The sequence below is a fragment of the Oncorhynchus keta genome, unplaced genomic scaffold, assembly GCF_023373465.1.
Source record: "Oncorhynchus keta strain PuntledgeMale-10-30-2019 unplaced genomic scaffold, Oket_V2 Un_scaffold_23736_pilon_pilon, whole genome shotgun sequence".
NCBI classification, from domain to species: domain Eukaryota; kingdom Metazoa; phylum Chordata; class Actinopteri; order Salmoniformes; family Salmonidae; genus Oncorhynchus; species Oncorhynchus keta.
Genome location: NW_026290875.1, coordinates 73,820 through 92,105, shown reverse-complemented (window position 1 = coordinate 92,105; position 18,286 = coordinate 73,820). Strand labels below are relative to the sequence as shown.

General features: G+C 38.7%; 1 protein-coding gene and 1 long non-coding RNA gene across 2 annotated transcripts; both read right to left on the bottom strand.

Annotated features, from left to right (window-relative positions):
- Positions 1-1,761: 1,761 nt before the first annotated feature.
- Positions 1,762-8,401, bottom strand: LOC127928221 (uncharacterized). The gene is made up of 4 exons (XR_008130952.1): positions 8,220-8,401; positions 7,293-7,400; positions 2,872-3,033; positions 1,762-1,919 (listed from the first exon to the last, which is right to left on the bottom strand). It is a non-coding gene; the product is annotated as an uncharacterized LOC127928221 (long non-coding RNA).
- Positions 8,402-9,223: 822 nt separating this feature from the next.
- LOC127928220 (nucleoporin SEH1-like) lies at positions 9,224-15,256 on the bottom strand. The gene is made up of 7 exons (XM_052515354.1): positions 14,998-15,256; positions 14,581-14,631; positions 14,055-14,201; positions 13,661-13,872; positions 12,554-12,652; positions 9,636-9,776; positions 9,224-9,416 (listed from the first exon to the last, which is right to left on the bottom strand). Exons 1-7 carry the CDS (start codon positions 15,106-15,108, stop codon positions 9,239-9,241), a joined length of 939 nt encoding a protein of 312 aa, XP_052371314.1. The 5' UTR covers positions 15,109-15,256; the 3' UTR covers positions 9,224-9,238.
- Between the last annotated feature and the right edge of the window lie 3,030 nt (positions 15,257-18,286).

The window sequence follows — 18,286 nt, the reverse complement described above, 5'->3', positions numbered from 1 at the left end:
ATACTAGAGATAGATCACCTTCTCAGTCTATACTAGATAGATCTCCTTCTCAGTCTATACTAGATAGATCACCTTCTCAGTCTATACTAGATAGATCACCTTCTCAGTCTATACTAGATAGATCACCTTCTCAGTCTATACTAGAGATAGATCTCCTTCTCAGTCTATACTAGATAGATCACCTTCTCAGTCTATACTAGATAGATCACCTTCTCAGTCTATACTAGATAGATCTCCTTCTCAGTCTATACTAGATAGATCACCTTCTCAGTCTATACTAGAGATAGATCTCCTTCTCAGTCTATACTAGATAGATCACCTTCTCAGTCTATACTAGATAGATCACCTTCTCAGTCTATACTAGATAGATCTCCTTCTCAGTCTATACTAGATAGATCTCCTTCTCAGTCTATACTAGAGATAGATCTCCTTCTCAGTCTATACTAGATAGATCACCTTCTCAGTCTATACTAGATAGATCACCTTCTCAGTCTATACTAGATAGATCACCTTCTCAGTCTATACTAGATAGATCTCCTTCTCAGTCTATACTAGATAGATCACCTTCTCAGTCTATACTAGATAGATCTCCTTCTCAGTCTATACTAGATAGATCACCTTCTCAGTCTATACTAGATAGATCACCTTCTCAGTCTATACTAGAGATAGATCTCCTTCTCAGTCTATACTAGATAGATCAGCTTCTCAGTCTATACTAGATAGATCACCTTCTCAGTCTATACTAGATAGATCAGCTTCTCAGTCTATACTAGATAGATCTCCTTCTCAGTCTATACTAGATAGATCACCTTCTCAGTCTATACTAGATAGATCACCTTCTCAGTCTATACTAGATAGATCACCTTCTCAGTCTATACTAGATAGATCACCTTCTCAGTCTATACTAGAGATAGATCACCTTCTCAGTCTATACTAGATAGATCTCCTTCTCAGTCTATACTAGATAGATCCTTCTCAGTCTATACTAGAGATAGATCACCTTCTCAGTCTATACTAGATAGATCTCCTTCTCAGTCTATACTAGAGATAGATCTCCTTCTCAGTCTATACTAGATAGATCAGCTTCTCAGTCTATACTAGATAGATCACCTTCTCAGTCTATACTAGATAGATCTCCTTCTCAGTCTATACTAGAGATAGATCACCTTCTCAGTCTATACTAGAGATAGATCAGCTTCTCAGTCTATACTAGATAGATCTCCTTCTCAGTCTATACTAGATAGATCTCCTTCTCAGTCTATACTAGATAGATCACCTTCTCAGTCTATACTAGATAGATCACCTTCTCAGTCTATACTAGATAGATCTCCTTCTCAGTCTATACTAGATAGATCACCTTCTCAGTCTATACTAGAGATAGATCACCTTCTCAGTCTATACTAGATAGATCTCCTTCTCAGTCTATACTAGATAGATCACCTTCTCAGTCTATACTAGATAGATAGATCTATACTAGATAGATCTTCTCAGTCTATACTAGATAGATCAGCTTCTCAGTCTATACTAGATAGATCTCCTTCTCAGTCTACACTAGATAGATCAGCTTCTCAGTCTATACTAGATAGATCAGCTTCTCAGTCTATACTAGATAGATCACCTTCTCAGTCTATACTAGATAGATCACCTTCTCAGTCTATACTAGAGATAGATCTCCTTCTCAGTCTACACTAGATAGATCAGCTTCTCAGTCTATACTAGATAGATCAGCTTCTCAGTCTATACTAGATAGATCACCTTCTCAGTCTATACTAGAGATAGATCACCTTCTCAGTCTATACTAGATAGATCACCTTCTCAGTCTATACTAGATAGATCACCTTCTCAGTCTATACTAGATAGATCACCTTCTCAGTCTATACTAGATAGATCAGCTTCTCAGTCTATACTAGATAGATCACCTTCTCAGTCTATATTAGATAGATCACCTTCTCAGTCTATACTAGATAGATAGATCTCCTTCTCAGTCTCTATACTAGATAGATCTCCTTCTCAGTCTATACTAGATAGATCACCTTCTCAGTCTATACTAGATAGATCACCTTCTCAGTCTATACTAGATAGATCTCCTTCTCAGTCTATACTAGATAGATCACCTTCTCAGTCTATACTAGATAGATCACCTTCTCAGTCTATACTAGATAGATCACCTTCTCAGTCTATACTAGATAGATCACCTTCTCAGTCTATACTAGAGATAGATCTCCTTCTCAGTCTATACTAGATAGATCACCTTCTCAGTCTATACTAGAGATAGATCACCTTCTCAGTCTATACTAGATAGATCTCCTTCTCAGTCTATACTAGATAGATCACCTTCTCAGTCTATACTAGATAGATCACCTTCTCAGTCTATACTAGAGATAGATCACCTTCTCAGTCTATACTAGATAGATCACCTTCTCAGTCTATACTAGATAGATCTCCTTCTCAGTCTATACTAGATAGATCACCTTCTCAGTCTATACTAGATAGATCACCTTCTCAGTCTATACTAGATAGATCTCCTTCTCAGTCTATACTAGAGATAGATCACCTTCTCAGTCTATACTAGATAGATCACCTTCTCAGTCTATACTAGATAGATCACCTTCTCAGTCTATACTAGAGATAGATCACCTTCTCAGTCTATACTAGATAGATCAGCTTCTCAGTCTATACTAGATAGATCAGCTTCTCAGTCTATACTAGATAGATCTCCTTCTCAGTCTATACTAGAGATAGATCACTATAGATAGATCACCTTCTCAGTCTATACTAGATAGATCTCCTTCTCAGTCTATACTAGAGATAGATCACCTTCTCAGTCTATACTAGATAGATCTCCTTCTCAGTCTATACTAGATAGATCACCTTCTCAGTCTACACTAGATAGATCACCTTCTCAGTCTATACTAGATAGATCACCTTCTCAGTCTATACTAGATAGATCACCTTCTCAGTCTATACTAGATAGATCAGCTTCTCAGTCTATACTAGATAGATCAGCTTCTCAGTCTATACTAGATAGATCACCTTCTCAGTCTATACTAGATAGATCAGCTTCTCAGTCTATACTAGATAGATCACCTTCTCAGTCTATACTAGATAGATCTCCTTCTCAGTCTATACTAGATAGATCACCTTCTCAGTCTATACTAGATAGATCACCTTCTCAGTCTATACTAGAGATAGATCACCTTCTCAGTCTATACTAGATAGATCACCTTCTCAGTCTATACTAGATAGATCACCTTCTCAGTCTATACTAGATAGATCACCTTCTCAGTCTATACTAGATAGATCACCTTCTCAGTCTATACTAGATAGATCACCTTCTCAGTCTATACTAGATAGATCACCTTCTCAGTCTATACTAGATAGATCACCTTCTCAGTCTATACTAGATAGATCACCTTCTCAGTCTATACTAGATAGATCACCTTCTCAGTCTATACTAGATAGATCACCTTCTCAGTCTATACTAGATAGATCACCTTCTCAGTCTATACTAGATAGATCAGCTTCTCAGTCTATACTAGAGATAGATCACCTTCTCAGTCTATACTAGATAGATCACCTTCTCAGTCTATACTAGATAGATCACCTTCTCAGTCTATACTAGATAGATCAGCTTCTCAGTCTATACTAGATAGATCACCTTCTCAGTCTATACTAGATAGATCACCTTCTCAGTCTATACTAGATAGATCACCTTCTCAGTCTATACTAGATAGATCACCTTCTCAGTCTATACTAGATAGATCACCTTCTCAGTCTATACTAGATAGATCACCTTCTCAGTCTATACTAGATAGATCACCTTCTCAGTCTATACTAGATAGATCACCTTCTCAGTCTATACTAGATAGATCACCTTCTCAGTCTATACTAGATAGATCACCTTCTCAGTCTATACTAGATAGATCACCTTCTCAGTCTATACTAGATAGATCACCTTCTCAGTCTATACTAGATAGATCACCTTCTCAGTCTATACTAGATAGATCACCTTCTCAGTCTATACTAGATAGATCACCTTCTCAGTCTATACTAGATAGATCACCTTCTCAGTCTATACTAGATAGATCACCTTCTCAGTCTATACTAGATAGATCACCTTCTCAGTCTATACTAGATAGATCACCTTCTCAGTCTATACTAGATAGATCACCTTCTCAGTCTATACTAGATAGATCACCTTCTCAGTCTATACTAGATAGATCACCTTCTCAGTCTATACTAGATAGATCACCTTCTCAGTCTATACTAGATACTAGATAGATCACCTTCTCAGTCTATACTAGATAGATCACCTTCTCAGTCTATACTAGATAGATCACCTTCTCAGTCTATACTAGATAGATCACCTTCTCAGTCTATACTAGATAGATCACCTTCTCAGTCTATACTAGATAGATCACCTTCTCAGTCTATACTAGATAGATCACCTTCTCAGTCTATACTAGATAGATCACCTTCTCAGTCTATACTAGATAGATCACCTTCTCAGTCTATACTAGATAGATCACCTTCTCAGTCTATACTAGAGATAGATCACCTTCTCAGTCTATACTAGATAGATCACCTTCTCAGTCTATACTAGATAGATCACCTTCTCAGTCTATACTAGATAGATCACCTTCTCAGTCTATACTAGATAGATCACCTTCTCAGTCTATACTAGATAGATCACCTTCTCAGTCTATACTAGATCTATACTAGAGATAGATCACCTTCTCAGTCTATACTAGATAGATCACCTTCTCAGTCTATACTAGATAGATCACCTTCTCAGTCTATACTAGATAGATCACCTTCTCAGTCTATACTAGATAGATCAGCTTCTCAGTCTATACTAGATAGATCACCTTCTCAGTCTATACTAGATAGATCAGCTTCTCAGTCTATACTAGAGATAGATCTCCTTCTCAGTCTATACTAGATAGATCACCTTCTCAGTCTATACTAGATAGATCAGCTTCTCAGTCTATACTAGATAGATCACCTTCTCAGTCTATACTAGATAGATCACCTTCTCAGTCTATACTAGATAGATCAGCTTCTCAGTCTATACTAGATAGATCATAGATCCTTCTCAGTCTATACTAGATAGATAGATAGATCACCTTCTCAGTCTACACTAGAGATAGATCACCTTCTCAGTCTATACTAGATAGATCACCTTCTCAGTCTATACTAGATAGATCACCTTCTCAGTCTATACTAGATAGATCACCTTCTCAGTCTATACTAGATAGATCACCTTCTCAGTCTATACTAGATAGATCACCTTCTCAGTCTATACTAGATAGATCTCCTTCTCAGTCTATACTAGATAGATCACCTTCTCAGTCTATACTAGATAGATCACCTTCTCAGTCTATACTAGATAGATCTCCTTCTCAGTCTATACTAGATAGATCACCTTCTCAGTCTATACTAGATAGATCACCTTCTCAGTCTATACTAGATAGATCACCTTCTCAGTCTATACTAGATAGATCACCTTCTCAGTCTATACTAGATAGATCACCTTCTCAGTCTATACTAGATAGATCTCCTTCTCAGTCTATACTAGATAGATCACCTTCTCAGTCTATACTAGATAGATCACCTTCTCAGTCTATACTAGATAGATCACCTTCTCAGTCTATACTAGAGATAGATCAGCTTCTCAGTCTATACTAGATAGATCAGCTTCTCAGTCTATACTAGAGATAGATCACTTCTCAGTCTATACTAGAGATAGATCAGCTTCTCAGTCTATACTAGAGATAGATCACCTTCTCAGTCTATACTAGATAGATCACCTTCTCAGTCTATACTAGATAGATCTCCTTCTCAGTCTATACTAGATAGATCACCTTCTCAGTCTATACTAGATAGATCACCTTCTCAGTCTATACTAGATAGATCACCTTCTCAGTCTATACTAGATAGATCACCTTCTCAGTCTATACTAGATAGATCACCTTCTCAGTCTATACTAGATAGATCACCTTCTCAGTCTATACTAGATAGATCACCTTCTCAGTCTATACTAGATAGATCACCTTCTCAGTCTATACTAGATAGATCACCTTCTCAGTCTATACTAGATAGATCAGCTTCTCAGTCTATACTAGACAGATCACCTTCTCAGTCTATACTAGATAGATCACCTTCTCAGTCTATACTAGATAGATCTCCTTCTCAGTCTATACTAGATAGATCACCTTCTCAGTCTATACTAGAGATAGATCACCTTCTCAGTCTATACTAGATAGATCACCTTCTCAGTCTACACTAGATAGATCACCTTCTCAGTCTATACTAGATAGATCACCTTCTCAGTCTACACTAGATAGATCACCTTCTCAGTCTATACTAGATAGATCAGCTTCTCAGTCTATACTAGATAGATCACCTTCTCAGTCTATACTAGAGATAGATCTCCTTCTCAGTCTATACTAGACAGATCACCTTCTCAGTCTATACTAGATAGATCACCTTCTCAGTCTATACTAGAGATAGATCACCTTCTCAGTCTATACTAGAGATAGATCACCTTCTCAGTCTATACTAGATAGATCACCTTCTCAGTCTATACTAGAGATAGATCACCTTCTCAGTCTATACTAGATAGATCACCTTCTCAGTCTATACTAGATAGATCACCTTCTCAGTCTATACTAGAGATAGATCTCCTTCTCAGTCTATACTAGACAGATCAGCTTCTCAGTCTATACTAGATAGATCACCTTCTCAGTCTATACTAGATAGATCTCCTTCTCAGTCTATACTAGATAGATCTCCTTCTCAGTCTATACTAGATAGATCACCTTCTCAGTCTATACTAGAGATAGATCACCTTCTCAGTCTATACTAGATAGATCACCTTCTCAGTCTATACTAGATAGATCACCTTCTCAGTCTATACTAGATAGATCTCCTTCTCAGTCTATACTAGAGATAGATCTCCTTCTCAGTCTATACTAGATAGATCACCTTCTCAGTCTATACTAGATAGATCACCTTCTCAGTCTATACTAGAGATAGATCTCCTTCTCAGTCTATACTAGATAGATCACCTTCTCAGTCTATACTAGAGATAGATCTCCTTCTCAGTCTATACTAGAGATAGATCACCTTCTCAGTCTATATTAGATATATCACCTTCTCAGTCTATACTAGATAGATCACCTTCTCAGTCTATACTAGAGATAGATCTCCTTCTCAGTCTATACTAGACAGATCAGCTTCTCAGTCTATACTAGATAGATCACCTTCTCAGTCTATACTAGATAGATCACCTTCTCAGTCTATACTAGATAGATCACCTTCTCAGTCTATACTAGACAGATCACCTTCTCAGTCTATACTAGATAGATCACCTTCTCAGTCTATACTAGACAGATCACCTTCTCAGTCTATACTAGATAGATCTCCTTCTCAGTCTATACTAGATAGATCACCTTCTCAGTCTATACTAGATAGATCACCTTCTCAGTCTACACTAGATAGATCTCCTTCTCAGTCTATACTAGATAGATCACCTTCTCAGTCTATACTAGATAGATCACCTTCTCAGTCTATACTAGAGATAGATCTCCTTCTCAGTCTATACTAGATAGATCACCTTCTCAGTCTATACTAGAGATAGATCTCCTTCTCAGTCTATACTAGATAGATCACCTTCTCAGTCTATACTAGATAGATCACCTTCTCAGTCTATACTAGATAGATCACCTTCTCAGTCTATACTAGATAGATCACCTTCTCAGTCTATACTAGAGATAGATCTCCTTCTCAGTCTATACTAGATAGATCACCTTCTCAGTCTATACTAGATAGATCACCTTCTCAGTCTATACTAGATAGATCAGTCTATACTAGATAGATCTCTTCTCAGTCTATACTAGATAGATCACCTTCTCAGTCTATACTAGATATATAGATCTCCTTCTCAGTCTATACTAGATAGATCTCCTTCTCAGTCTATACTAGATAGATCACCTTCTCAGTCTATACTAGATAGATCTCCTTCTCAGTCTATACTAGAGATAGATCTCCTTCTCAGTCTATACTAGATAGATCACCTTCTCAGTCTATACTAGAGATAGATCTCCTTCTCAGTCTATACTAGAGATAGATCACCTTCTCAGTCTATACTAGATAGATCAGCTTCTCAGTCTATACTAGAGATAGATCTCCTTCTCAGTCTATACTAGATAGATCACCTTCTCAGTCTATACTAGATAGATCACCTTCTCAGTCTATACTAGATAGATCAGCTTCTCAGTCTATACTAGACAGATCACCTTCTCAGTCTATACTAGATAGATCAGCTTCTCAGTCTATACTAGAGATAGATCACCTTCTCAGTCTATACTAGAGATAGATCTCCTTCTCAGTCTATACTAGATAGATCACCTTCTCAGTCTACACTAGATAGATCACCTTCTCAGTCTATACTAGATAGATCAGCTTCTCAGTCTATACTAGATAGATCACCTTCTCAGTCTATACTAGATAGATCACCTTCTCAGTCTATACTAGATAGATCAGCTTCTCAGTCTATACTAGAGATAGATCTCCTTCTCAGTCTATACTAGATAGATCACCTTCTCAGTCTACACTAGATAGATCACCTTCTCAGTCTATACTAGATAGATCTCCTTCTCAGTCTATACTAGATAGATCACCTTCTCAGTCTATACTAGAGATAGATCACCTTCTCAGTCTATACTAGAGATAGATCTCCTTCTCAGTCTATACTAGAGATAGATCTCCTTCTCAGTCTATACTAGATAGATCAGCTTCTCAGTCTATACTAGATAGATCACCTTCTCAGTCTATACTAGATAGATCTCCTTCTCAGTCTACACTAGATAGATCTCCTTCTCAGTCTATACTAGATAGATCACCTTCTCAGTCTATACTAGAGATAGATCTCCTTCTCAGTCTATACTAGAGATAGATCTCCTTCTCAGTCTATACTAGATAGATCAGCTTCTCAGTCTATACTAGATAGATCACCTTCTCAGTCTATACTAGATAGATCAGCTTCTCAGTCTATACTAGATAGATCACCTTCTCAGTCTATACTAGATAGATCACCTTCTCAGTCTATACTAGATAGATCAGCTTCTCAGTCTATACTAGATAGATCAGCTTCTCAGTCTATACTAGATAGATCTCCTTCTCAGTCTATACTAGATAGATCACCTTCTCAGTCTATACTAGATAGATCTCCTTCTCAGTCTATACTAGACAGATCACCTTTCCAAAGTCGGACACAGCCGTCGTCTCCTGAGGAGGCCAGCAAGGTGCTCGTGATGTTCCAGGAGACTCTCCACACCTGGGAGTTGTGGTTGTCGAACTGGGCCACGATCTGAACCTCAAATTTAGTAGGGCCTGTTGAGCTGCTCTCCTTCCTGTCAGACGAGAGAGAGATGCAGAACAGGTCAGTATAACATATGGACACGGTAACGTCTCTGAACGGCTGTGATCTGCTACTTAGACAATACAGAAAGTCTAAAAATATATATACAGCTAATATCTATTAGAAAACTCAATATGTACATTATACTAAGTAAGAAAAAGTTATAAAAATATAAAAAATATATATTTAAAATCGCAATTTATACACTCACCGCAAAGGTACCAACTTAAAGATCCGAACATCTTTGGTTGCTATGGCGAGCACGTGGAAGGACCGCCCCAGGTTCGGGGAGAAGGCTATGTCGTGCACCGCATCAGTCACCGTCATCAATGTCTCGGCTTTCGCATATTTCCTGGTCAAAGACAGAGGATTTCCCTCTTAAGGTAGAGGAGTCTCTGACAACATGATAAGGACTGACCTAGTGTTTTCATTATACTACTAATGTAATAGCCAGGTAATAGGCTTTCGCATATTTCCTGGTCAAAGACAGAGGATTTCCCTCTTAAGGTAGAGGAGTCTCTGACAACATGATAAGGACTGACCTAGTGTTTTCATTATACTACTAATGTAATAGCCAGGTAATAGGCTTTCGCATATTTCCTGGTCAAAGACAGAGGATTTCCCTCTTAAGGTAGAGGAGTCTCTGACAACATGATAACGTGAACTAAAAGACCAGGTTCACCATCTGCTCCACCTGTATAATGTCATAGGACTGACCTAGTGTTTTCATTATACTAATAATGTAATAGGACTGACCTAGTGTTTTCATTATATTAATAATGTAATAGGACTGACCTAGTGTTTTCATTATACTAATAATGTAATAGGACTGACCTAGTGTTTTCATTATACTAATAATGTAGTAGGACTGACCTAGTGTTTTCATTATAATAATAATGTAATAGCCAGGTAATAGGACTGACCTAGTGTTTTCATTATACTAATAATGTAGTAGGACTGACCTAGTGTTTTCATTATAATAATAATGTAATAGCCAGGTAATAGGACTGACCTAGTGTTTTCATTATACTAATAATGTAATAGGACTGACCTAGTGTTTTCATTATACTAATAATGTCATAGGACTGACCTAGTGTTTTCATTATACTAATAATGTCATAGGACTGACCTAGTGTTTTCATTATATTAATAATGTAATAGGACTGACCTAGTGTTTTCATTATACTAATAATGTAGTAGGACTGACCTAGTGTTTTCATTATAATAATAATGTAATAGCCAGGTAATAGGACTGACCTAGTGTTTTCATTATACTAATAATGTAATAGGACTGACCTAGTGTTTTCATTATACTAATAATGTAATAGGACTGACCTAGTGTTTTCATCATACTACTAATGTAATAGGACTGACCTAGTGTTTTCATTATAATAATAATGTAATAGGACTGACCTAGTGTTTTCATCATACTAATAATGTCATAGGACTGACCTAGTGTTTTCATTATACTAATAATGTAATAGGACTGACCTAGTGTTTTCATTATACTAATAATGTAATAGGACTGACCTAGTGTTTTCATTATACTAATAATGTAATAGGACTGACCTAGTGTTTTCATTATACTACTAATGTAATAGCCAGGTAATAGGACTGACCTAGTGTTTTCATTATACTAATAATGTAATAGGACTGACCTAGTGTTTTCATTATACTAATAATGTAATAGGACTGACCTAGTGTTTTCATTATAATAATAATGTAATAGGACTGACCTAGTGTTTTCATCATACTAATAATGTCATAGGACTGACCTAGTGTTTTCATTATACTAATAATGTAATAGGACTGACCTAGTGTTTTCATTATAATAATAATGTAATAGCCAGGTAATAGGACTGACCTAGTGTTTTCATTATACTGATAATGTAATAGCCAGGTAATAGGACTGACCTAGTGTTTTCATTATACTAATAATGTAATAGCCAGGTAATAGGACTGACCTAGTGTTTTCATTATACTAATAATGTAATAGCCAGGTAATAGGACTGACCTAGTGTTTTCATTGTACTAATAATGTAATAGCCAGGTAATAGGACTGACCTAGTGTTTTCATTGTACTAATAATGTAATAGCCAGGTAATAGGACTGACCTAGTGTTTTCATTGTACTAATAATGTAATAGGACTGACCTAGTGTTTTCATTATACTAATAATGTAATAGCCAGGTAATAGGACTGACCTAGTGTTTTCATTATAATAATAATGTCATAGCCAGGTAATAGGACTGACCTAGTGTTTTCATTATACTAATAATGTAATAGCCAGGTAATAGGACTGACCTAGTGTTTTCATTATACTAATAATGTAGTAGGACTGACCTAGTGTTTTCATTATACTAATAATGTAATAGCCAGGTAATAGGACTGACCTAGTGTTTTCATTATACTAATAATGTAGTAGGACTGACCTAGTGTTTTCATTATAATAATGTAGTAGGACTGACCTAGTGTTTTCATTATAATAATAATGTAATAGGACTGACCTAGTGTTTTCATTATACTAATAATGTAATAGCCAGGTAATAGGACTGACCTAGTGTTTTCATTGTACTGATAATGTAATAGGACTGACCTAGTGTTTTCATTATACTAATAATGTAGTAGGACTGACCTAGTGTTTTCATTATAATAATAATGTAATAGGACTGACCTAGTGTTTTCATTATAATAATAATGTAATAGCCAGGTAATAGGACTGACCTAGTGTTTTCATTATACTAATAATGTAATAGGACTGACCTAGTGTTTTCATTATACTAATAATGTAATAGCCAGGTAATAGGACTGACCTAGTGTTTTCATTATACTAATAATGTAATAGGACTGACCTAGTGTTTTCATTATACTAATAATGTAATAGCCAGGTAATAGGACTGACCTAGTGTTTTCATTATACTAATAATGTAATAGCCAGGTAATAGGACTGACCTAGTGTTTTCATTATACTAATAATGTAATAGGACTGACCTAGTGTTTTCATTATACTAATAATGTAATAGCCAGGTAATAGGACTGACCTAGTGTTTTCATTATACTAATAATGTAATAGCCAGGTAATAGGACTGACCTAGTGTTTTCATTATAATAATAATGTAATAGGACTGACCTAGTGTTTTCATTATACTCGTAGATCTGAACCTTCCCACCGTACATCACGTTGCTGTCATCACTTCCCACTGCTATCATGGGAGGGTGGGCGCGAGAACTAAGGAGACAATGATAAATAGACAGTTATTAAACTAGGTAACATGTGAATAGGCATCAATACAATAGCCCATTAGTATCTACAGCTGCTGATACATAGACAGTTATTAAACTAGGTAACATGTGAATAGGCATCAATACAATAGCCCATTAGTATCTACAGCTGCTGATACATAGACAGTTATTAAAATAGGTAACATGTGAATAGGCATCAATACAATAGCCCATTAGTATCTACAGCTGCTGATACATAGACAGTTATTAAACTAGGTAACATGTGAATAGGCATCAATACAATAGCCCATTAGTATCTACAGCTGAAGGAGAGCTCCAAATGCATTTTGACAGCAGTGGAACACTCAAGTAACATCTTGAGAAACTCTACAGCCCTCAAACTCAACTCTGGACCTCAAAGCCAGAGTCACTGCATTTTATCATTGTTCTAATTTAGACCGGGGGACACCAGGTGGGTGAGTCCCCTCTAATCAGGGACTGGTTTAGACCGGGGACACCAGCTACGTGCAATTCATTATCAGGTAGAACAGAAAACCAGCAGGCTCTGGACCTCGTAGGGTCAGAGTTGAATACCCAATGCTATAGAGAATGTAACACAGGCGTGTAACAGCGTGTGCACTGTCCAATCAGCAACACCAATGAACACTGTAGTTCATTGGACACTGTGTCCAATCAGCAACACCAATGAACACTGTAGTTCATTGGACACTGTGTCCAATCAGCAACACCAATGAACACTTTAGTTCATTGGACACTGTGTCCAATCAGCAACATCAATGAACACTGTAGTTCATTGGACACTGTGTCCAATCAGCAACATCAATGAACACTGTAGTTCATTGGACACTGTGTCCAATCAGCAACATCAATGAACACTGTAGTTCATTGGACATTGTGAACATTTGACAAATAAAAGTGATTTAATCTTAAAAATCACTGACTGGTTTCACCTGGAGTGAATTGGGCCTAAATCTATGGACTCAGTGAAGCTGACCTGGAGGGGTTCCAGGAGATACAGGAGCAGCTGAGTTTACAGGAGATCTCGTGCTGCAGGGACCACTGGCTGAGGTTCATCACGTCTGGAGCCTCGTAGACCCTCACCACCCCGTCTGCCGAGCACGTGGTCAGCATCAGACCCATGTGTTTAGGAGCAAACTTCACGTCCGTCACCGACGTCCTGCTGTCCACCAGAGTGGTCCTCTTTATCTAAAGCAGAATGAGAGTTTGTTGCCGATACTGCACACCAAGGCACATGTCTCTTTCACCCAATAACTTGGGTCAAAGAATCACCTCACAGCAGTGGCTGGATAATAGCCTGGTACAAGATCGGCAGGAGAATACAAATATATGTGGGACCAGGCTCGTAGCTGAATGTCCAGGAGTCTTACCCAGTGGCTCTGAACCCTCTGTTTATCATTAGACTCCCCAACTATCTCCTCCCACACAGCGGCTGTTCGGTCAAAGGAGCAGGAGGCCAGCACCTGTCCAAACTCAGGGTGGGCCCATGTCACCCTCCATACTGACCCGCTGTGTGTCTGCAAAGACAAGTCAATAACAAACCTTCATTCTACAGACCATTTCAGAACTGAATAAGCAAAGAAAGTCCTTTCAAAAGGGAGAGGAAATCTTGCTAAAACAGACTTTTAAATCAGCTTTTAAATTCAAAGAACAAAACACTTTTAAATCTTGGCGTGTAAGAACTAAAACAGACTTTTAAATCTTGAAAGAACTAAAACAGACTTTTAAATCTTGGCGTGTAAGAACTAAAACAGACTTTTAAATCTTGGCGTGTAAGAACTAAAACAGACTTTTAAATCTTGGCGTGTAAGAACTAAAACAGACTTTTAAATCTTGGAGTGTAAGAACTAAAACAGACTTTTAAATCTTGGCATGTAAGAACTAAAACAGACTTGCCTTCCAGCTGGCAGTGCAGTGCCACTCCCCACTTTCACTCTTGTCCCAAACCTGAAGGATGCAGAACATTGACAATGGTTCACTAAAGCAACCTCTGGTTACAGTCTGGGCATTTTGTTTACATCCTAGCTAGCATAGCAAGCTAGCTGCATCTGGGCATTTTGTTTACTTAGCAAACTAGCTAAGTTAGCTTAGTTAACGTTAGCTAGCTAACTGTTTTAAAACTGCAAATATTATCAGTGAATTACTTTTCTCTAAAAGTGGGTAATATTAATCAAGTAAACTAGTTAGCTGCAGTTCATTTGATTGCTGAATTAGCTGTTTAGTTCAATATCAATAAGGTAAAGAGTTAGCTAGCAAGCTAGCCTGCTACTAGCTAGTTAGCTTAGCTCACAAGTTTTTTTTTTAGTTTTTTACCTTGACACTTTGGTCGCTTGAACACGTTGCCATTCTCCGGCCGTGAAAATCGTAGGAAACATCGTGGATTAGATCTTTGTGATCTGCTGCAAGGCTACGAGCCACAAACATGTTTATTTTAGTCGTTCAGTGATTTCCCCCACTGAGCCTGTCCTTCTCAGAACGGATACTGCTGTCATGTGGCCTCGGATCCCAGTGTTCACACGGAGACCACAAAGAGGCGTAACATTTGCTAGACACAATCAAGAGAGTGTAGCTTCGCTAAAGAAACTTCACTGGTTATGGGTGCCAGTCTTTAGTACTAATTTAAAAGCATAAAAACCTTATCATCATTTTTTTTTTTTAAAGAAACGTCCTCTCACTGTCAACTGCGTTTATTTTCAGCAAACTTAACATGTGTAAATATTTGTATGAACATAACGAGATTCAACAACTGAGACATAAACTGAACAAGTTCCACAGACATGTGACTAACAGAAATTGAATAATGTGTCCCTGTCAAAATCAAAAGTAACAGTCAGTATCTGGTGTGGCCACCAGCTGCATTAAGTACTGCAGTGCATCTCCTCCTCATGGACTGCACCGGACTTGGGAAAACACCCTTTACAATGAAGATCTGTGAAGTTATTTGGATTTTTACGAATGATCTTTGAAAGACAGGTTCCTGAAAAATGTTCCTTTTTTGCTGAGTTTATTTAGTTTTCTTCTGTGCACCAGCTGAGTGAGAGCGCATGCCTATTTAAGGGTGGAGCAAACTTCTTCGGTGGGGTTTATCGGCTGTTGGCATCCAATGTTAAGGTGCATTACCGCCACCTATTGTACTGGAGTGTATGACAGAGACGGGGAGACACTAAATCCTCTCTTCTATCCCTACCTGCCTTTCTCCCCTCCACAACTTTCCTCTGTACTTGAAATCAATTCCTGCCCTTAGTATCTCTATTCCACTGCTCCTGCCATCTCTGCACCATCACTGTCCATATCAGGCTTTTAACCTCTGCTTTTCTCATTGAAACTATCACATCAACATCCCCCACTACTTAGTGCTTGTTTAGCCAGTATATCAACCTCCCCACTACTTAGTGCTTGTTTAGCCAGTACATCAACATCCCCACTACTTAGTGCTTGTTTAGCCAGTACATCAACCTCCCCACTACTTAGTGTTTGTTTAGCCAGTACATCAACCTCCCCACTACTTAGTGTTTGTTTAGCCAGTACATCAACCTCCCCACTACTTAGTGCTTGTTTAGCCAGTACATCAACATCCCCACTACTTAGTGCTTGTTTAGCCATTCAACCACCCCACTACTTAGTGCTTGTTTAGCCAGTACATCACTTCCCACTAAGTCGCTTTGGATAAAAGTGTCTGCTAAATGGCATATATTATTATTATTATCAACACCCCCACTAATCAGAGCAAATAACTACTCTTTCTGGCATACCTTCCTCCACCCACTGCAAGGCCAACAGTATGTCCATCATCTCCGCCGTATATACAGCCAGATCTGTACTACGTTTCCTGACTTTCACCCCATATTCCTGCTCAACAAACGCTGACCCACAACTTCCTGTCCTTGGATCTCCTTGAACCATCTGTGTAAATGGCCACAACATCCTGATACACAGTATCCAGATGTCTCTTAAACCAATCAGATGGATCAACACCCTCCCTTTCTTTCTGTAGTCTCTCCAATCAGATGGATCAACACCCTCCCTATCTTTCTGTAGTGTCTCCAGATGGATCAACTCCCTCCCTTTCTTTCTGTAATCTCTCCAATCAGATGGATCAACTCCTTCCCCATCTTTCTGTAGTGTCTCCAGATGGCTCAACACCCTCCCTTTCTTTCTGTAGTCTCTCCAATCAGATGGATCAACACCCTCCCTATCTTTCTGTAGTGTCTCCAGATGGATCAACTCCCTCCCTTTCTTTCTGTAATCTCTCCAATCAGATGGATCAACTCCTTCCCCATCTTTCTGTAGTGTCTCCAGATGGCTCAACACCCTCCCTTTCTTTCTGTAGTCTCTCCACCACTTCTAGATCTACTATTGGACGTGGGAGGAGCCATGGTGCATTTACAGGAATCGCTACCGTTGGGCTAAACTCCCTTCCATACAGTCCCATCTCCTTCGCCTGGGTATTACCCACCCACCCAAAGCTTGTGTTCTGTCTTCGCTCCTGTTCCCAGCATGCCTGTAAAATCCCTTTTGAAAGATGAGATACCCCACGTCCCTGTAATCTGACCCAATAATTCATTGCCAGCTGCTGTCTCCTAATCTGCAATGGCATTTCCCCCCCATCTCCACCTGTGCAGCCACTTGGGACGTACGAAACACCCCACTACATATTATTCCTCTCTTCCATAAGGCCCCGTCATCTGCAAATAACGACCCCCAATATCCGTCTGTACCTGAGAGTAAACATCATTGATCGTGACTGAGAACAACAGAGGACTAATCACGCTGCCCTGTGGTGTACCATTATCCACAAGGTAGCTGCCGGAGAGACTTCCCCAGACTCACTTGGAGAGACCTTCCAAACAGTTGTATGTTCTTCCTCCTACCCCCGTAATATCAAGCTTAATTTACAAACCCTCCTTCCACATCATACGCCTTCTCCACATCAAAAAAAATACAGCTACAACAGTCTCCTTGTTCACCTGAGCCTTCCTGACCTCTGCTTCTAAGCAGAGCACTGGGTCCATAGTTCCCCTCTCCTTCCTGAATCCATTTACATTTAAGTCATTTAGCAGACGCTCTTATCCAGAGCGACTTACAAATTGGTGCATTCACCTTATGAGATCCAGTGGAACAGTCACTTTACAATAGTGCATCTAAATCTTAAAAGGGGGGTGAGAAGGATTACTTATCCTATCCTAGGTATTCCTTAAAGAGGTGGGGTTTCAGGTGTCTCCGGAAGGTGGTGATTGACTCCGCTGTCCACTCTGATGTAGCAATACTAACCCACTGCTCTCCAGGAAGTAAGCACGGGGTCCATAGTTCCCCTCTCCTTCCTGAATCCACTCTGATGTGGCGATACTAACCCACTGCTCTCCAGGAAGTAAGCACGGGGTCCATAGTTCCCCTCCCATTCCTGAATCCACTCTGATGTAGCGATACTAACCCACTGCTCTCCAGGAAGTAAGCACTGGGTCCATAGTTCCCCTCCCCTTCCTGAATCCACTCTGATGTGGCGATACTAACCCCCTGCTCTCCAGGAAGTTAGTTAGCCTCTCCGTTATCATATGCTCCATAATCTTACATACATGTGATGTTAAGGCTATTGGCCGATAGC

Excerpts from the sequence above, each read along its gene's own strand:
- LOC127928220 (XM_052515354.1), bottom strand. The coding sequence starts at position 15,108 with ATGTTTGTGGCTCGTAGCCTTGCAGCAGATCACAAAGATCTAATCCAC. Across the intron at positions 14,202-14,580 it reads ACTGCACTGCCAGCTGGAAG|ACACACAGCGGGTCAGTATG; the intron begins GCAAGTCTGTTT and ends TTGTCTTTGCAG. Across the intron at positions 12,653-13,660 it reads ATCTCCTGGAACCCCTCCAG|TTCTCGCGCCCACCCTCCCA; the intron begins GTCAGCTTCACT and ends TTGTCTCCTTAG.